Source organism: Paramormyrops kingsleyae, chromosome 16, assembly GCF_048594095.1.
Source record: "Paramormyrops kingsleyae isolate MSU_618 chromosome 16, PKINGS_0.4, whole genome shotgun sequence".
NCBI classification, from domain to species: domain Eukaryota; kingdom Metazoa; phylum Chordata; class Actinopteri; order Osteoglossiformes; family Mormyridae; genus Paramormyrops; species Paramormyrops kingsleyae.
In genome coordinates this window covers 33,053,251-33,075,208 of record NC_132812.1, presented here as the reverse complement: position 1 = coordinate 33,075,208, position 21,958 = coordinate 33,053,251, and the positions used below count along the sequence as shown (strand labels likewise).

The window sequence follows — 21,958 nt, the reverse complement described above, 5'->3', positions numbered from 1 at the left end:
GAAGGTTTTCAGTTCCCTTCCATTCTGGTGACTTATGGTGATGAAAAGATACAGTGCAGTACCAAAGGCTTTCATGTTTGTCTGGTAAGCAAAAGTGAATAGCCTCTAACATAAAGCAATATCATACATTTATTCTTCATGGTCCTCTAATTTAAAGCTATCTTAGAGTTGTTAAACTGGATTAGAAGGTCACTCCAACTGAACCAAGACCTTGTAGAGTGTAGACCTTAGATTTTTTTTTTGGCAGAGCTGAGGATGGTCCATTAATTGCAGCTGCAGTGGGAAAGGTGAGTTTGTCAAACCAAAAAATGTGTGGAATTAAGTGGGACTGGCACTGGAAAGCATTTACTGTCATTACAATGTGCTTCTTTCTGACGAAATCCAAGAAGCTGTTCATGGCCATCAAAAAAGTGGCAGACTTTCAGTAGGTTATTTTGTAACATTGTTGGAAAACCCTGTATAAACGGAGCAGGCATATGGTTCACATCGCCAGCAGTAAGTCAAACTTGTTCCTGGTGGCTACTGGTCTCAGCCAGGACTGAGACCAGTACCCACCAGTTCTGTTCATAATTGTTATGAACAGAATTTCTAGGTGTAGCCAAGGGGCAGAGGGGCTCCAGTTTGGGTGCCTCATGGTCGCGTGTTTGCTTTTTGCAGGTGACTTGGTCCTGTGGGCCTCGTTGGGCTGTGACCTGCAGCAGGTGCTGGGGCAGTTTGCAGCTGAGTGTCAGGTGGCCGGGATGAGGATCAGCACCTCCAAGCCTGAGACCATGGTTCTCCACCAAAGAAGGGTGGATTGCTGAGTCGATAAGGCAAAGCTTTTGATTTACCGGTTGATCTATGTTCCTACCCTCACCTATGGTCATAAGCTCTGGGTAGTGACCAAAAGAATAAAACCACAGATACAACAGGCAGAAATGAGTTTCTTTCGCAGGGTGTCTGGACTCAGCCTTAGAGATAGGGGGAGGAGCTTAGACATTCAGGAGGGGCTCAAAGTAGAGCCGCTGCTCCTCCGCACCAAAAGGAGCCAGTTGTGGTTTGGGCATCTATCTAGGACTGGGATGGGCAATCTTATCCACAAAGGGCCGGTGTGTATGCAGGCTTTTGGGGTAACCTTTAGGTCAGCTGTTCAAACCCAGGTGTGAGGACTCTTCAGCCAATCAGTCCTCTAATTAGTAAACTAGGGAGTTGCAGTGAAAACCCGCACACACAGTGGCCCTTTGTCGATATGATTGCCCACCCCTGATCTAGGATGCTCCCTGGGGAGGTGTGTTAGGCATGTCCAACCGGGAGGAGACTCCGGGGCAGACCCAGGACACGATGGAGAGATGATATCTCTCGACTGGCCTGGGAACACCTTGAAATTCCCCTGGAGGAGCAGGAGGAGGTGGAGTGAGAGGGAGGTCTGGGCATCTCTGCTTAGACTGCTGCCCCTGGGACCCAACTCCGGATAAGGGCAGATAGTGGATGGATGGATGGATGGATGTTAGAAAACCATACATCTAATTTAAACGAATACATTACCATTCTGGCTAAAGCTATATTACTTAGCCATAACCCTGTCTATTGTTGATATTATGTATAGCTCTAATATAAACACAAAAGAAAATTCACAGAACTGCAGAAGTACTGTAGATCTACAAGTCTAGTTAAAATCATCTAAAGCTCTTGGTTACATTGGCAAGAAAAAGCATGTGAATCTTTTGGAATTATCTGTTTTTCTGCATTAGCTCATAAAATGTATGGGATCTAAATTACAAATGCAGATGTAACTACAAATGCAGAGGCCAATGTTCCACACCTTATGTACTCACACAGTATTATTCAGTAACAGTTGAAGATAATTTATATTCTGAAAAGAAAAAAAACTTTTTTCCTTGAAAATGTGTCATAACTATTACACAGAATGCTCAGTACTTCCTTTGGTTAATAGATGATTCATCCACCAATTCAACATCTGTTTACTCATAACCTAACTATGGATGACTAATGAAATATAGTTTTGCTCCAGGATTGAATATAATTTTTCATTGAATTTTTACTAAAAATCACTATAAAATGAGTCAGTTCAAGACAAAATTATGCCATTCAAAGAAAATGTGATGGTAATTTGGAAAGAAAAAAGTTAGAAGATATTATCTGTTGATTTGAGGGAGAAATTCATTATTTAATAAGTAAAATCTCAAAATTATTTTAAAGAGTAAAGTGGCTTCTTTTGGCTGTTACCAAAAATGTCAGTTAATAATATAATTTAAAATAGGTCGGGACCTTGGTGTCTTTTGGCATAACAAGGTCTGTGGCTCAGTTTTTATAGTGTGAATCATCTGGTCTCCTAAAACATCTGTTCTCCAATGTGATGGTGCAAACAGTGTGGAGAACTCACCCATGAAGTAGGTAACGATCTTGCACATGGCGGCTCCGAAGATGAAGTCCTCCAGCAGGTTGGGGATGAGGGTAAAGGGCATGCAGAATATTGCCATGGTCAAGTCGCTGACCGCCAGCGACAGCAGGAAAGAGTTGGTCACCGTGCGCATTCGCTTGTTCACCAGCAGCACCATGATGATCAGCAGGTTCCCAAACACACCCAGTAGGAAGATGAGCGAATAGAGAAAGATCCGCACAGAGTGCATTTCTGGTGAGTGCAGAGAAGGAGCTTGTGAGAGATACAGAAAGCTTGACATACAAAATACAGCATAACTAATGAATCGCATGACTAAACTTCAGTCAGCTAAATATTTTAACTTATGTTTAATTTTAAATACTGTGAAACCAATAAAGGCAAAAACATTCTCGCTCACTATAGGCAACATCAGTCTTCTCTACAATAATTAATACTGAATAGTTTGAACTAAGGAGCGAAAAAGTACATATCTTTACGTTTAAGATACAATTTACCCAGACTACAAAACTTCATTAACTATTAATGTGCAGTTCACCAATACCACTTATAATGGTCAAATTTGGTGCTGAAATGGAATATATACTGCAAATAAAATCCCAAAATAAACAAAAACCTTTTTTTACATTTTCACAATACAAAACTTAAAAATCATTTCCACAGCACTAGAGTGCCCATCGTTAATGTTGTTGCAGCACATAAACGACGTGTCACATATTACAGTGACATTAATGGCCCGGTCAGCCGGCACCTGGTGGTTCTGTGCCCTGTGATGTCATTCTCCGCCTGCTGTGGCCCTATGCTACACAGGATAAGTTCCAGGTAACCCTGTACTCAATAAGCAGTTTGAAAGTGAATATGTTAATACATACTCTGCGTGTGTGGAGTTTGCATGGTCTTTAGTCCCCCCCCCCCCCCCACAGTCCGTGCTCAGTGATCAGTCCATCAGCTTTCTGTACATAAATTGCACGTCCTCTCGCTACATTGGTTGTAGTTGTTTATTTTAAAATTTCCTAAACTGTTAAAAGGCTGTTCATACAGGCAAGGAGGGATGGATGGATGGATGGACAAGACAGATGGATGAACGCTTGAGTATATAATTATGACTGTATTACTTTAGTTTTTGCTTAGTTATCCTCCAGATTGATGTCTACTCACAATTAGGGATATATAAAATCCTGACATGTGAAAATCAGGTAGAAACAGAATAATCATCAGTAGCTATCAACGGCTAACGACAGTAGTTTTTTTTGGAGAAATAATCAAAATTTGCTTCTGAGCCATTGCAAGATAACTGAAATGTTTAGGTTTGGGCAAACTGCCCTATGTATTCTGACAGTGCATTACCACCAACAACCAGAGGGGGTGCTGCAGCACCCTCAGCACCCCCATTTCCAGCTCTACTGCTCTGCTGACTGGACAATTTGAACCTGTGACCTTCCAATTACAGCGTCCAAGCCTGCTGACCCACATAATGACTATATTACCGTAGGGATAGGTTTAGAATTTAATATGTCATATATTTTGTTTGGCCATTTGGTGTGGGGAAGATTATAGGAGAGAGTTTGAGGTGGGGTTAGGGTAGCAACTTAATAATTTAAATGCAGAGGTTAATTTTTGTCAGGTGAACACCCACCTGCCCCCCCCTGGTTCCTATGCCCCTGCGTATCTGTTTCTAGACAAACCAATAATTGGGGGAGTGGCTGACAGGGATTTTTGGATAAGTGGGAGAGCGCTGAGTGTTGAGTTATTTCTTCAAAGCCATTTTGGTTGGGTAAATAAAATAAAAGTTAATTAAACTCCACGCCACTAGAGTATTGTTACCAATAAAATATGACAAATAAACTGCTTTTTCTGCATATGTGAATTCTATGGAAAAGACACTTTATTAATTATCATTCTTATATTGCATCTGGGATTTCAAATCCCATCTCTGGCTCTGTATGTGTGAAATATGAATATTATCTGTGGTAAGACTCCACTATAAACTGTGGTATGCAGCTCAGCAGGTTAGTGACCTGTACCTGTGTCTGTACCTGCATATTATCTGTGGTAAGACTCCACTATAAACTGTGGTATGCAGCTCAGCAGGTTAGTGACCTGTACCTGTGTCTGTACCTGCATATTATCTGTGGTAAGACTCCACTATAAACTGTGGTATGCAGCTCAGCGGGTTAGTGACCTGTACCTGTGTCTGTACCTGCATATTATCTGTGGTAAGACTCCACTATAATCTGTGGTATGCAGCTCAGCGGGTTAGTGACCTGTACCTGTGTCTGTACCTGTATATTATCTATGGTAAGACTCCACTATAATCTGTCATATGCAGCTCAGCGGGTTAGTCACCTGTACCTGTGTCTATACCTGCATATTATCTGTGTTAAGACTCCATTATAATCTGTGGTATGCAGCTCAGCAGGTTAGTGACCTGTACCTGTGTCTGTACCTGTATAGTATCTGTAGTAAGACTCCACTATAAACTGTAGTATGCAGCTCAGCGGGTTAGTGACCTGTACCTTTACCTATATATTATCTGTGGTAAGACTCCACTATAAACTGTAGTATGCAGCTCAGCGGGTTAGTGACCTGTACCTTTACCTATATATTATCTGTGGTAAGACTCCACTATAATCTATGGTATGCAGCTCAGTGGGTTAGTGACCTGTACCTTTACCTATATATTATCTGTGGTAAGACTCCACTATAATCTGTGGTATGCAGCTCAGCGGGTTAGTGACCTGTACCTTTACCTATATATTATCTGTGGTAAGACTACACTATAAACTGTAGTATGCAGCTCAGTGGGTTAGTGACCTGTACCTTTACCTATATATTATCTGTGGTAAGACTCCACTATAATCTGTGGTATGCAGCTCAATGGGTTAGTGACCTGTACCTTTACCTATATATTATCTGTGGTAAGACTCCACTATAATCTGTAGTATGCAGCTCAGCGGGTTAGTGACCTGTACCTTTACCTATATATTATCTGTGGTAAGACTCCACTATAAACTGTAGTATGCAGCTCAGCGGGTTAGTGACCTGTACCTTTACCTATATATTATCTGTGGTAAGACTCCACCATAAACTGTAGTATGCAGCTCAGCGGGTTAGTGACCTGTACCTTTACCTATATATTATCTGTGGTAAGACTCCACTATAAACTGTAGTATGCAGCTCAGCGGGTTAGTGACCTGTACCTTTACCTATATATTATCTGTGGTAAGACTCCACTATAAACTGTCATATGCAGCTCAGTGGGTTAGTGACCTGTACCTGTGTCTATACCTGCATATTATCTGTGTTAAGACTCCATTATAATCTGTGGTATGCAGCTCAGCAGGTTAGTGACCTGTACCTGTGTCTGTACCTGTATAGTATCTGTAGTAAGACTCCACTATAAACTGTAGTATGCAGCTCAGCGGGTTAGTGACCTGTACCTTTACCTATATATTATCTGTGGTAAGACTCCACTATAAACTGTAGTATGCAGCTCAGCGGGTTAGTGACCTGTACCTTTACCTATATATTGTCTGTGGTAAGACTCCACTATAAACTGTAGTATGCAGCTCAGCGGGTTAGTGACCTGTACCTTTACCTATATATTATCTGTGGTAAGACTCCACTATAATTTGTGGTATGCAGCTCAGTGGGTTAGTGACCTGTACCTTTACCTATATATTATCTGTGGTAAGACTCCACTATAATCTGTGGTATGCAGCTCAGCGGGTTAGTGACCTGTACCTTTACCTATATATTATCTGTGGTAAGACTCCACTATAAACTGTAGTATGCAGCTCAGTGGGTTAGTGACCTGTACCTTTACCTATATATTATCTGTGGTAAGACTACACTATAAACTGTAGTATGCAGCTCAGTGGGTTAGTGACCTGTACCTTTACCTATATATTATCTGTGGTAAGACTCCACTATAATCTGTGGTATGCAGCTCAATGGGTTAGTGACCTGTACCTTTACCTATATATTATCTGTGGTAAGACTCCACTATAATCTGTAGTATGCAGCTCAGCGGGTTAGTGACCTGTACCTTTACCTATATATTATCTGTGGTAAGACTCCACCATAAACTGTAGTATGCAGCTCAGCGGGTTAGTGACCTGTACCTTTACCTATATATTATCTGTGGTAAGACTCCACTATAATCTGTAGTATGCAGCTCAGCGGGTTAGTGACCTGTACCTTTACCTATATATTATCTGTGGTAAGACTCCACTATAAACTGTAGTATGCAGCTCAGCGGGTTAGTGACCTGTACCTTTACCTATATATTATCTGTGGTAAGACTCCACTATAAACTGTCATATGCAGCTCAGTGGGTTAGTGACCTGTACCTGTGTCTATACCTGCATATTATCTGTGTTAAGACTCCATTATAATCTGTGGTATGCAGCTCAGCAGGTTAGTGACCTGTACCTGTGTCTGTACCTGTATAGTATCTGTAGTAAGACTCCACTATAAACTGTAGTATGCAGCTCAGCGGGTTAGTGACCTGTACCTTTACCTATATATTATCTGTGGTAAGACTCCACTATAAACTGTAGTATGCAGCTCAGCGGGTTAGTGACCTGTACCTTTACCTATATATTGTCTGTGGTAAGACTCCACTATAAACTGTAGTATGCAGCTCAGCGGGTTAGTGACCTGTACCTTTACCTATATATTATCTGTGGTAAGACTCCACTATAATTTGTGGTATGCAGCTCAGTGGGTTAGTGACCTGTACCTTTACCTATATATTATCTGTGGTAAGACTCCACTATAATCTGTGGTATGCAGCTCAGCGGGTTAGTGACCTGTACCTTTACCTATATATTATCTGTGGTAAGACTCCACTATAAACTGTAGTATGCAGCTCAGTGGGTTAGTGACCTGTACCTTTACCTATATATTATCTGTGGTAAGACTCCACTATAATCTGTGGTATGCAGCTCAGTGGGTTAGTGACCTGTACCTTTACCTATATATTATCTGTGGTAAGACTCCACTATAAACTGTAGTATGCAGCTCAGCGGGTTAGTGACCTGTACCTTTACCTATATATTATCTGTGGTAAGACTCCACTATAAACTGTAGTATGCAGCTCAGTGGGTTAGTGACCTGTACCTTTACCTATATATTATCTGTGGTAAGACTCCACTATAATCTGTGGTATGCAGCTCAGTGGGTTAGTGACCTGTACCTTTACCTATATATTATCTGTGGTAAGACTCCACTATAAACTTTAGTATGCAGCTCAGTGGGTTAGTGACCTGTACCTTTACCTATATATTATCTGTGGTAAGACTCCACTATAAACTGTAGTATGCAGCTCAGTGGGTTAGTGACCTGTACCTTTACCTATACATTATATGTGGTAAGACTCCACTATAAACTGTAGTATGCAGCTCAGTGGGTTAGTGACCTGTACCTTTACCTATATATTATCTGTGGTAAGACTCCACTATAAACTGTAGTATGCAGCTCAGCGGGTTAGTGACCTGTACCTTTACCTATATATTATCTGTGGTAAGACTCCACTATAAACTGTAGTATGCAGCTCAGTGGGTTAGTGACCTGTACCTTTACCTATATATTATCTGTGGTAAGACTCCACTATAATCTGTGGTATGCAGCTCAGTGGGTTAGTGACCTGTACCTTTACCTATATATTATCTGTGGTAAGACTCCACTATAAACTTTAGTATGCAGCTCAGTGGGTTAGTGACCTGTACCTTTACCTATATATTATCTGTGGTAAGACTCCACTATAAACTGTAGTATGCAGCTCAGTGGGTTAGTGACCTGTACCTTTACCTATACATTATATGTGGTAAGACTCCACTATAAACTGTAGTATGCAGCTCAGTGGGTTAGTGACCTGTACCTTTACCTATATATTATCTGTGGTAAGACTCCACTATAAACTGTAGTATGCAGCTCAGTGGGTTAGTGACCTGTACCTTTACCTATATATTATCTGTGGTAAGACTCCACTATAAACTGTAGTATGCAGCTCAGTGGGTTAGTGACCTGTACCTTTACCTATATATTATCTGTGGTAAGACTCCACTATAAACTGTAGTATGCAGCTCAGTGGGTTAGTGACCTGTACCTTTACCTATACATTATATGTGGTAAGACTCCACTATAAACTGTAGTATGCAGCTCAGTGGGTTAGTGACCTGTACCTTTACCTATATATTATCTGTGGTAAGACTCCACTATAAACTGTAGTATGCAGCTCAGTGGGTTAGTGACCTGTACCTTTACCTATACATTATCTGTGGTAAGACTCCACTATAAACTGTAGTATGCAGCTCAGTGGGTTAGCAACCTGCATATTATCCTAGACACACAAGAAAACGTATATTGTGCACAAACTCCCTTACTGACAAAATCCACAATAGACTGTGCAGTAAAGACAACCATGTGGCATGCCTTCTATCCTCAAACAAATTTCTTAAGTAAATCTAAAACTAAATGGTGTTTCATAGCATAATGAACGCTACAGCCCCACGAAAACCAGCATCCGGGAAAAGCCTTTCTGCAAGAGTGTTTTTTGCACCATTGGCTGGCTGCTGTCACAGGAGACACATGTTCTGTTTCTGCGTACCGATTGCCCTCAGTGGTGCAGTAATCCTCTCCAAACAGCAGAGCTAGTCAATATGCTGCTTCTGATTTAGAAGGATGTCTGTGTGCCATCATAGACAGTCTTTTTTCCCCTGGGTTTCAGCTGTGATATTGTTCAGTTTGAAACGCCGCCAAACTGCCAGGTCAGACTCTGTAAGCACTGCTGTACCAAAGGCACAAAGAAACCTTGGCTTAGTATATGTCTAAGGCTTCAGGTAGGTGCTTCTTTCTGTACACTCTGCAGGAATACGTCTCTGACATATCAGTTGATATGTTGAGAACTAACTCTTGCATGACTTAGTGAAAGCTGGCGCTGTTGTCAGAACCCTATGTTTTAACATGCCTGGAAAAGAGGTTGATTGTCAGTAGATGCACCATGGAGATACAGATGTGGGTCTGATTTTAACCATTGCAGAACTGACAAGATGCCCTTGACAGTACGTCTGTTCTTCTGTTGTTTTAATGATAGTAGACTTAGAAAAAGGGTCACTATCCCGAAGCCTCCCAACCCTCACACTCTGAGTACTGCCATGAATGAAATGCTGACCAGTGGTCTTACTCTAGTAGTGCTGGGACATGCAGAATTGACCTAGAGGAATCTCAATCAAAAAACTAAAAATGCCAAAAGTCTTGTGTTTTGCTTGGATGCTTATGGTTAAGATTACGGCTTCCCTTCACCTTCATCTCTGCCTGAAAAAATGCACTTGTTTTTTTTCTGTTCTTTTTTTCTTCTCCACCTGGAACCTTCTACAAAGTTGATATTATAGTTGGTGCACAATCACTGCCTGCAATGTTAGTTTGCAAATTCAAGACATTTCTGAAGTCTCTCTACACAGTGTCTGGTCAGAATTTGACAAATTACATCACTGAGGGCTTGATTATATTATAAAAAAAAAACTATATACAACACTATGCTGTTTGTTTAGTTCGTTTTATATATATATACAAATAATATAGTTGCAACATGTACTTGGAGGAAGATTATTTTTTTTTACACTTGTATTCATTGAAAAGTTTCACTTTGAATGTATTCTACAATTTTATTTCAGTTGACTACAATTGAATTATTTTAGTTTTTACCTGTTGAACAATTAAAGCTGGTGAAATGTTTTTTTTTTCTTAACTTTTTGGGGAAATGCAGAGTCTGTCATATGCTGGGATGGAGGTGATATTCCGGCTAAGTGTAAATACATTCAATTACTATTAACACACTATAGACACTGCAGCCCCCCTTCACAGCAGCATCCCAGAAAGCAGTAATGATTTCCTGCATTTGGTCTAATGGATCCACACTGCAGCCGGGTCAGCGCTCATGGGATAGTATAAGTAATACCAGCAGCATTTATAGCGACAGCATCAGCCAAAATGGAACTCTGTGTATTGGATTATAGGCTGGTGACTAGCCAACTCTCCATTATATCGATAGCATATTTCACGGTAAACTCATAAACTACAAAGGTGTTCAGTTTCAGTGATTTACATAAACACACACATGTCACATAAATAACAACAACAACAACAACAAATTTATTTTTGTATAGCGCATTATCACAACATTACATTGTCCCAAAGCGCTTTACAGCATCCCCACCCAAAGCCCCCAGTGAGTAAGCCATAGGCGACAGTGGCAAGGAAAAACTCCCTAGAAGGAAGAAACCTTGGGAGGGACCAGACTCAAAGGGGGAGCCCATCCTCCAGGGGCCGGCAGGGAGAGTCAAATACAGTGTAGTCTGAAACACAAACGCAGAGTAGGGGGGAGATGACAAGCCGGTGCCAACACTTCCTCCAATCGCCAGGCAGCCAGAAGGCAGGGAGCGGGTCGTACAAGGAAGATGACACTGGCAGAACGGCGAGCTGGATGCACGGTCGTCATTGGCAGTGGCGACGTCACATGTTGCAGGGTGTGCTGGACATCTTGATAGATTGAAGGCTCCAGGTAGCACCACCCAGGAGAAGGTGGTGGAAATAAATGCAATTAGTCAAAGTAAGGGAGACTATAGGCAGTGCTAAAAGTTAGATGAGTGCAATATGAAGTGCAATGCTCCGGCAGATATGGCTATGGCAGCATAAGTAGGAGGGAGAGGCAGGTGGGAATGCAGGCATGGGGAGTCCCTGAAATGTCAGCACTCCAATCCCACAAGCAATTGTGAAGCTAGAGTGACAGCACTGTCAATTCAGTTTATCCAAAGCCAATGGCACCGATCCCCACCCAGCTCTACACCTCACACTATAGGTTTAACTGGGAGTGAGAAGCTAGCTAGAACTAGTGTCCCTATAAGCTAAACTAAAAAGGTGTGTTTTTAGTCTAGACTTGAACATTGAAAGTGAGCCTGAAACCCGCATATCCGGTGGAAGACCGTTCCACAGCTGAGGAGCTCTATAGGAGAAAGCTCTGCAGCCTGCCGTAGATCTTTCTACCCTAGGTACTAACAGATATCCCGCACCTTGAGATCGAAGCAAGCGTGGGGGATTGTATGTGGTCAGCAGATTATTAAGGTAGTCTGGTGCAAGGCCATTCAGTGCTTTATAGGTTAACAGCAGTATTTTATAGTCAATCCGAGACTTAACTGGTAACCAATGAAGGGAGGATAAGACTGGTGTGATGTGATCAAATTTTTTAGTGTTTGTGAGAACCCTGGCTGCTGCATTTTGTACCAGCTGAAGTTTATTTAAGGAACCAGACGGGCAACCAGAAAGGAGGGCATTACAGTAGTCTAGTCTGGTAGTTACGAAGGCATGTATTAATTTTTCTGCATCACGAAGTGAGAGCATCTTACGAAGCTTGGCTATGTTTCGTAGATGATAAAACGCAGTTCTAGTTATACTTCTTATGTGAGCATCAAAACATAGATCTGAATCTACTAGAAGACCAAGATTTCTAACCACTGTGTTAGGTTGTGTAGGAAGGCCACTAATGCTGAGGTGGTGAAACTTATTTCTTGCAGCCTTGGGACCAATCACCAGTACTTCTGTTTTTTCTGTGTTTAACATTAGAAAATTTTTTGCCATCCAGCACCGAATATCTAACAGACAATCTTCTAACCGAGATAGGAGTGATGTATCATCAGGGTTAACAGATATATATAACTGTGTATCATCTGCATAACAATGAAACCCAACACCATGTTTTCTAATAATGTTACCAAGCGGTAGCATGTATAGTGTAAACAGTAGTGGGCCCAGTACTGATCCCTGTGGGACACCGTATGTGACTTTGGTGGCCTTGGATGATTCGTTGTTCACATGTGCATACTGATAGCGATCAGTTAAATATGAGCGGAACCAAGAGAGTGCTGTCCCTGTAATGCCAACTACACCTTCTAACCGGTCCAAGAGGATATTATGGTCCACAGTATCAAATGCTGCAGTTAAATCTAGTAATACCAACAGCGATATCAAGCCACGGTCAGAAGCCATAAGTAAATCATTCATTACTTTGACTAGAGCAGTTTCTGTGCTATGGTTTGGTCTAAAGCCAGACTGATATAATTCATTAGTATTATTTTTTTGTAGGAAAGTATACAACTGACGAACTACAACCTTTTCCATGATCTTTGAAATGAAAGGAAGATTTGAGATTGGTCTATAGTTTCCTAAAACACTAGGGTCAAGATTTGGTTTCTTTAGAACGGGTCTAATAACAGCCAATTTAAAAGGTTTAGGAACATATCCAAGCTTAAGAGAAGAGTTTAACACATTTAACAGGGTATTGCTAATCTGTGGTGCGATTTCCTTGAAAAATTTTGTAGGAATTGGGTCTATGAGGCTTGTAGAGGATTTACAGGAGGAAATTAAGCTCAGGAGTTCTGGGTGTTTTATAGGAATGAAAGATTCAAAAGTCTCATTATTGATAGGCATAAGACTAGCAGGAGTCTGGCAGTCATAGGTAGCTAAGGATGTGCACTGGATGGTCTGTCTAATCTTAGTTATTTTACCATTAAAGAATGTAATAAAGTCATTACTCTTAAGAGATTGTGGGACTTGCGAGTTTAATGGAGAATTTTGTGTTAACCTAGCCACGGATTCAAATAGGAATTTTGAATTGTTTTTGTTCCCGTCTATTAATCTGGAGAGATACACAGACCTAGCAGTCACTAGTGCTTGTCTGTATTTAGACAGGCTCTCTTTCCATGCAGATTTGAAAACTTCTAGTTTAGTTGAGCGCCATTTGCGCTCTAGCTTGCGTGATGCCTGTTTGAGTTCACGTGTATGATCAGAGTACCAGGGGGCAGGTTTCTTATCTCTATGGTTTATTTTCTTAAGTGGAGCTACAAGATCTAGTGTGCTACGAAGGGATTTATCCATGTTTGCAGTCGCCTGTTCAAGTTCATTTATACACGATACTTCAGATGTAAGGCTGAAGGACTGTGGAAGTTGTTTCATAAATGTTGTTGTAGTTAGTGAGGCAATGGAACGTCTGATTCTGTACTTTGGAGCTGCGGTCAACGGGAGGCTATACTGGATTTCAAACGTTAACAAGTAATGATCAGAGAGAAGGGGACTCTGAGGCATAATAGATACATGTTCCACCAAGATGCCATGACTAATAATCAAATCAAGGGTATGGTTACAGGCATGAGTAGGCCCGACTACATTCTGACATACACCTAGAGAGTCAAGAATAGCTGTAAACGCTATTTTTAAAGGATCACTATCTTTCTCCATATGAATGTTAAAATCACCCACAATAACAGCTTTGTCAGTACTGACCACCAGGTTAGTTAAAAAATCAGCGAACTCCTTAAGAAAATTACTGTACGGCCCAGGTGGTCTATAAACAATAACAATGGTGATTTGGGGTGAAGAGCAAGAAAGAGATGAGCCAGCAAGACTAAGAACAAGAGTTTCAAATGTGCTGAAACTAAGACCACATTTCTCAGTCACTCCTAGGCTGGATTGAAAAATTGCAGCAACACCACCACCTTTGCGATTTGGTCGAGGGTTATGCTTGTAACTGTATTCAGCTGGAGTAGATTCATTCAGTGCCATGAATTCATTTGGTTTAAGCCAGGTCTCCGTGAGGCATATGGCACCAAGACTAAAATCAGTAATTATTTCATTTATTAATAGTGCCTTAGGAGCCAGTGATCTTACATTCATAAGTCCAAGTTTAAGTTTAAGCCCTGCATCACAGCTGTTTTCTAGTAACGGATTCATTGTAATTTTTATTAAGTTATTATGGCACACACTACGGTGGAATCGGCTTCCATGATTAAAAACGCGGGGAACAGACACAGTCTCAATAAAATGAACCCTAGGTGACGACTCTAGGCGACTAGCAGGCGGTCGGTTATGCCGGTTTGCCTGCCGCCTGGGCTTGGCTCTAGTTAGTCAGCGATTTGTCTGGAGACTATGAGCTATGCTTTTAGACAAGAGGTCAGCACCAGCCCGCGAGGGGTGAATACCGTCCCTCTTCAAAAGCCCAGGCCTACCCCAAAACATCCGCCAGTTGTCAATATAACCCACACCATTTATCGGGCACCATTCCGACAGCCAGCGATGTAGCGACGATAATCTGCTGTACATTTCATCGCCACGTCTAGCAGGGATAGGGCCAGAGCACGTTACTGACACACACATCTTCTTCGCAAGGTTGCACACCTCTATAAAATTTGATTTCGTGATCTCCGATTGCCTCAATCGGACATCATTAGTGCCGACGTGGATAATAATGTTAGAGTATTTACGTTTACTTTTAGCCAGCACTTTTAAGTTTGCCGAGATGTCGGTCGCTCTGGCACCAGGGAGACAATTAACTATGGTCGCTGGAGTCGCTACTCTCACGTTTCTTAGAATAGAGTCGCCTATTACTAGAGCACTTTCAACAGGTGTCTCAGCGGGAGTTTCACTGAGTGGGGAGAACCTGTTGGAAACGCGAATGGGCGAATGGTGCCGGTGTGAATTTTGGTTGGATTTACGACTATGCCGCCGGGTCGTCACCCACTCGCCTTGCTGCGTAGGCTCTGCTGCCGGAGCGGGGGGAGACTGAATACCTATGGCGGACGTATCCGGAGCCGCTAACACTGAATCAATAAAACTCTCCGTTTCCTGAATGTCCCGTAACGTCCGGATACGTCCCTCTAAAACTACAATCTTCTCCGTCAGCCTAGCTACTAACTGACACTTCTCACAGGTAAACGTACCGCTAATAACCGGAGAAGAATAACTAAACATATTGCACTCAGAACACGGAACAGGAGACATGATGTTGTACTTACGTGAAACGGTAAGTTCTAAAGCTGGAAGCACCTTTTTGATTGAATGGAGATCGTGGGTCGGTGCTTGCGAAGGTGATTAATCCGTAGGGGTTTGGAGAATTATCAGAAGACTATTAAGCTTGTAAGGATTTTTATTTTTTCCGATGACTTAATTCCAGATAGATTAAATACATCATTTAATACATCATTTAACCCATGCTCATATACGGCAGATCATTTAGGGCAACCACTAAGTTTAACTAGATGTCTCTGGACTGCAGGAGTAAACGCGAGGACCTAGCAAACAAGCAAAATTCATACACGGAGTAGAGACAGGATTGAAATTCGACGCTGGAAGTGCAAGGCAATAGTGTTACCCATTGAGCCACAGGGCAAAATCACAACAAAACGAAAGAACAATTTTATTCATAATGTGGTTTTCTTTTTGTACTAGACTGCTTTTAAGAATTGTTACTACCAAAACTCACCAAATCTCTCTCTTGCATGCACATGCATAGGTTAATTCGTTTTTGCAGCAACAGTAGCCTAAATCAAGCACATATTTTTCTGGAATGCTATTATGATGAGAGAAAATAGCACCATGATCAGTCTATGAACTGTCATGACAACCATTTTCTGTTCTGTCGGACCAAAATGTAACAAAGTATTTAATTACATCAAAGTGTCACTTTCACCATATCAGAATTCACAGTCAAAACGATTTAGTTAACCCACTCAAGAGGCATTATGCCTCTTTAACACGTGGTGATTTTTTTGCTTAAAACATGCATTTTGGATTTTTACAGTGTGTCTAACTTTCCCATTTAATGTCACAGACACACTAAGACATTCAGTCACGACTTCAGTAATGCCATGCTGGTGACTTTTCCATTTCCTGTTCCTTGCTGAATCACCTGCATCATGCAACAAGCTAAAATGAAAGCATAAAATGCAATTAAGCTAAATTTATGATGGTCTCTCTGCATCAAACAAATTAACAAATGAATAAATAAATACGAGACTGAAAGATGTACCAATTACATATTACACAGGCAGTGGTATTAAAAAAATCAACAAACCCTTTGATGAGTAAGATCTTTCAGTGTCTTAAGTGAATGTAAAAATAACTTCGGTATTGTTAATATATGCAGGTAAAGAATATCTGTGAAAACAATGCAATTCTTTCCAAAAGTGGTAAAAAAGCACATAAATCATTGTTACCATCACAAATTACCTGTCAGGGCATGAAATCAACGTGATATTGGATGCAAATTAATGCTCACGAGGAAACCAGTTGTGGCAGTCTAATTGTCTGGTATATAAAAATTCTTAATAAAAAAAAAATGTTGCTGTGTATGTTCAACATACCTGTAATGAATATCCTTTTCTCATCATCTTGTATGATTTGTGTTCTATAAAACTTCACTAATTTATCTTAGAAATATTGCAAGTAATGTTAACTTAAAATGCAGTATGTTTATACAGCATAAGTGTCGTGTAAAATATGTATGCTCAATATGTAAAATATGTATGCTTTAGTAAACACTTGACCTGATATGGTTCTGTTAAAAACTCTCTGCCACTAATCTCAGAAATGACGCGAATCTGTAATACCAGTGAGAAATGTAAAATATTTGATTGTGATGGTGAAAACCTGAAAGGCAAACAGACGGGTCTTATCAGCAACACATGTGTATCAAGTCTACACGGCCCTATAACAACCTTGACCAGAAACAGAAAACATGCGGAGAGTCTGCCAGTCGTCATCGTTGCAAGTACAAAGAAAAGGAGGCCTGTGATAGAAAGTTATGGCAGGATACCGATATTTATTTTATTGAGGCATATTGTATAAGAATATTATTATATATTGTGAAACCTGTGGACTTTGCTTAGACAAAATCTGGCGTTTTACAACCTTTCACTATTATGCTTAAGAAAAAGCAAAAACATTAAATCAGGGATATAACTTTTCATCATTTACGGTGACATCTTCATTTACTTTGTGAAGTGAGAGAATGTAATACTGAACAGACTGTTGATATATTTTTGCTGCTAAAGTGTTTCAATCTTCTGTAAAAAGAATTTTTTAAATGTTAAATAAAAATTATATACATAAAAGATGGGAAGGTAATTGATATATATCATACATGCATGTAAGATTAACAGCTGACTAACTGAAAGCTGGTTGAGTCATCAAGACCACAGCATACAGTTCTATGATGAGTCCCTTTATGCTGTATAAAAACACATTATGTCACATGTGTGCCGGCCCCCAGTCTGCTATTCACTTGTCATTGTTCCTTCACTTGATCCTTGTGACCAGACCCACCTCCTGTTCTGTTAAAATACGCACTTACAGTAGATGCTGCAAACTGAAACAACAGACTGGGCAAAACTGCATCATATTGGCTTGATCAGATGTGACTGCCTTATCTCTTTTATATTAATTTCCAGCATCATTTCACATGTGGGCCGGCCCCCAGTCTGCTATTCACTTGCAATTGGTGTCACTGGTCTTTGTGGCCACGCCCACCTCCAGATGGGTTCATAGGAAATCAATTATGCCTGCACTCAATGCCTGTAAACTTCTTCTGATTAAAGCATCACTACTCATTCTTGTGTTCGACTTTTATCTACTAAGTGGTATGGTTTTCTGATTCTATGTTGGATTTCTTAGTTGCTGGGTTTGGTTCTGTGCTTTGGGCCTGGTGTCTGGTTTAACTCTGCTTCTCGGATTCTGTTTGGCTATCACCTGAGCTCATTTAGTCCTTCAACACCATCCTTTGTGGAAGTTGAGTCCCACTCAGCTCACTACACACTGAGTTCTCTGAGACATGCTTACTGAAGAGGAAACGTTTGACAGGAAGAATATGCGGCAATTGTGAGTGTGTGCAGTTTGGGGTGTGCCATTTGATCAGTTTGGGGTGTGCCATTTGATCAGTTTGGGGTGTACCATTCTATCAGTTTGGGGTGTGCCATTCGCTCAGTTTGGGGTGTGCCATTCGATCAGTTTGGGGTGTACCATTCGATCAGTTTGGGGTGTGCCATTCGCTCAGTTTGGGGTGTGCCATTTGATCAGTTTGGGGTGTACCATTCGATCAGTTTGGGGTGTGCCATTTGCTCAGTTTGGGGTGTGCCATTTGATCAGTTTGGGGTGTGCCATTCGCTCAGTTTGGGGTGTGCCATTCGCTCAGTTTGGGGTGTGCCATTTGATCAGTTTGGGGTGTACCATTCGCTCAGTTTGGGGTGTGCCATTCGCTCAGTTTGGGGTGTGCCATTCGCTCAGTTTGGGGTGTGCCATTTGATCAGTTTGGGGTGTACCATTCGCTCAGTTTGGGGTGTGCCATTTGATCAGTTTGGGGTGTGCCATTCGATCAGTTTGGGGTGTGCCATTCGCTCAGTTTGGGGTGTGCCATTTGATCAGTTTGGGGTGTACCATTCGATCAGTTTGGGGTGTGCCATTCGCTCAGTTTGGGGTGTGCCATTTGATCAGTTTGAATTTGTTTGATTTGATTTTCCTAACTCTGCTCTGTTTTCTGATATACTACTTTGAATAAAACTTCATACTTCTGTCCATTATCATTCTTTATGTTTAGGGAAACCAGATCAATTTCTGTTTCTGCAATTTCTGTTGTAGTATCCAGTTATGATCTGTGATCATGTGTCGCATCACAGAATTTAATGTGGTGGAACATCTGAATAGGTATAATTAAGATATGTTGACTTTAATTATGATACATTATTTCCAAAATGGCAGTAAACAGCAGCATGAACCAAATCAAGGTCACTGTGCACATAACTTCCATTTTTATCATTTGAAATAGAAAAGAATTGAATACCAGAGGTGGAAAGTTCAGGTTCAGAAAGTACAAATCCAAACCAGGTTTTTGTTTCAACCAACCAGTTGAGTATAAAGAGTCACATTCTCAGAGTACTCATTTGGTTGGTTGAAACAAAAACTTGGTTTGGATTTGTACTTTCTGGGCCTTGGCATTGGTAACAATCCAGCTAATAAGTGTATTAGTATTTCCAGCAGCAAATCCACTAATGACACAGTGACACTCCTCCCTTAGCCCAGAGTGTCGCTGCAGGTGGATCCAAATTTCATATATGAAGAACTTTCATTGTGTGACTGACTTACGATGTGTGCAGAGAGCTTGCAACTGGAAAGTTCCAGTTCAAAATCTATTAGAATAAGCTAATGGGTGAATGGGAAACGGAAAATAGACAGGAATGAAATCCTCATGAATCACGGTTTATTTCACATGAGTACTTCCAGCCAGGGAGACTTGATTAACACTTCTACTGCTAGACAGATAGATAGATAGATAGATGATAGATAGATAGATAGATAGATAGATAGATAGATAGATAGATAGAATTTAATAATCCCAGAGGGACATTCTAATTTCTAGTAGCTCCATACCACAATGGTATAAACATATACGGTACACAAAAACACGCAGAAAAGAATATAGGTGCACATACTAAAATTAAAACGGAGCTACTGCCTGTTCTAAAAGTGCAGCATAAATGGGTCAAAGTAAAAATAAATAAATAAGTAAATAAACAAAAAACATGTCTGCGTATATAAACCAGTCAATGTGCAGACAGTACTGGGTGTCTATGTGTCCATTTGTGTGACTAATACAATAAATTTTCAACAATTACAGAAACTCACGTTAGACATATTGCGGCATATGAGGTACACACTTTGATTTAAAACTCCTTGGAAATTTTGAATTTAATCATTATTGTATGGGGTAGTTCAGAAAACTGTAGGACAATATCAATTTGCATATTTCTTTGCTTAACTGAAAAATTAGTTCTTTATGCATTTTTTAATTGAACTTGGTCAAACCATCATCATCTCAAATGTTAATATTGCATTCCTGTTCCAATTTAGTACATGAAGTACATCATATTCGTGTTTTTATTCATTATTGTCATATGTTTTATGTTGTCTTATCTGTAAATACTTTTTAAGGATTTATTTCGATTCATTGTATGCCTGCATATTTTGCGAAATGACAATAAAGTTTGATTTGTCACGTAAAAAGAATACCACGGCAATTAGTCAATCAGAATTATCGTCCTGGTAAAACCATAAAGCAGAATACGCTTACTGGTAAACTACGAAACATTGTTCACATTGTAAAGTGACGCTATTACAGCGCTGAGTGCGCATTTACCGCGCCGCAGACATCCTTGTCTTACCTTTATTCCGGGGGAGCGGCGTCTTCGGGGCGGCGGACGCGTTTGCGCAGGCGGTGCCGTTTACCTCCTCCGTCACATTGGCCGTGATGCTCAGGGACAAGTTCGTCTGCGCAGTTAGGCACTCCAAAAATGCTGATGACTGGTTTGCACTTATTTTTCTTAAATCCATTAGGTGGACTGAGAAAATATTAACAACGCATTAACATTTACTAATCTATATAAATTCTTACATAAATATGAATACTACAAATAAACGATTTGGATGTGGAGAAATTCCTCACCTGTTATCTCTTAAATGTTTTCGGCGCAGTTTTTTACGGTTAAAAATAACTGTTGTCACTTTGCGTCTTTCCAGTTCACCACTTTTTACAGCATCGCTTGATTATTTAAAATAGCCTACTGCCTTCCAGAAACAGGAGGTCCCGATTTCGCCGGTTCTTGGACGGACCCTGTCTTTACTCTGCCTTAATACTTCCTGGGACGGATAAGTTCAGTTACAGCGTTCTAATATCTCCCATGAGGTATTGAGTGTGGTACCACCGTCGCCTAAGGCGCTTCAGTGAGCTTTATGCCAAATCGAAAAGTTGTGCCTCTCTTTAAGTAGGGGTCGTGAACGTAAACCCCCCCTGCAAGTAAGAAAGATGTTGTAGCGCCATCTTGTGGACATAGCTATAAAATCCGTATATCGATTTTTATGCTATTTGATTGGCCAGGACGCATGTGACATGTATCTTTATGCTATTTGGTATTAGTGCTGACTTGTCAATTGCCCTTTTTAAAACATTAACTGAAACTGGAAACTATGTTTAAGGAGGTTTGAGGCCATTCCACTTCCCACTTAGCCCCCTTGCTCCTGCTATTTGCAGGCTTTTTATTAGTCTTTAAACATATAATTTTGATATGTTAAATGTTAGATTTGGCTTCTTAATCCTATCCTGAAATGACATGCGTGGCAAATCTGGAAGGTGGAATCCGCTGTCCTCTAAACGAACAAACTTTATGATATGCATGAGCTGTGAAACGATACTGCTGAAGGGAGAGACACCTGAAAGCCGTCGTGGGGACTGTTATATCTGCTAAATGTACTGACCACGACTTCTGCTCAGTCCTAGAAAATTCTACAGGGGAACATGGGGCCATCGATTCTAGAGTTGAAGCTGAGGTTGGTCATGCAGTTAGATGTCAGAACAGTCAGACCTGAACCTCATTGACATTCTGTGGCAGGACCTGAAATGAGCAGTTCATTCTTGTAAACCCAGAACTGTGAGTTGAAGCAGCTCTTTCTGGGTGAGTGGGAGATTGATCAATAACCAGACAGATGTCATCCAAGGGGGCAATGAAAATATTTGCCAAGTGGGGTTGGGGGTTCCTATAATGAGATTTTAAAATTATTACATTGTTTTTCGGTCCTGGTTCAGAGTGGAGGGTGCTGATGAGGGCGCCATCGAGGCACCAATAGGCGCAGAGGGAGCCGACGAGACAGCAGGAGACGAGTCGGTAGCCAAAGGGACAGCAG

At 40.9% G+C, this 21,958-nt stretch overlaps 1 protein-coding gene and 1 long non-coding RNA gene across 2 annotated transcripts in view; one reads left to right on the top strand and one right to left on the bottom strand.

Moving 5' to 3' along the window:
• Positions 1–21,589, bottom strand: part of LOC111843689 (cholecystokinin receptor-like) — a 27,642-nt gene extending 6,053 nt beyond the window's left edge. Inside the window, exons 1-3 of the mRNA XM_023811472.2 lie at positions 20,724–21,589; positions 20,443–20,619; positions 2,384–2,632 (exon numbers count right to left, since the gene is read on the bottom strand). Of these exons, the coding sequence (XP_023667240.2) occupies positions 2,384–2,632; positions 20,443–20,611 (418 nt within the window). The 5' untranslated portion in view covers positions 20,612–20,619; positions 20,724–21,589. The remainder of the gene's footprint in view (positions 1–2,383; positions 2,633–20,442; positions 20,620–20,723) is intronic.
• LOC140578615 (uncharacterized) lies at positions 20,851–21,958 on the top strand. Its single transcript, XR_011982873.1, has 3 exons — positions 20,851–20,963; positions 21,549–21,729; positions 21,861–21,958. It is a non-coding gene; the product is annotated as an uncharacterized lncRNA (long non-coding RNA).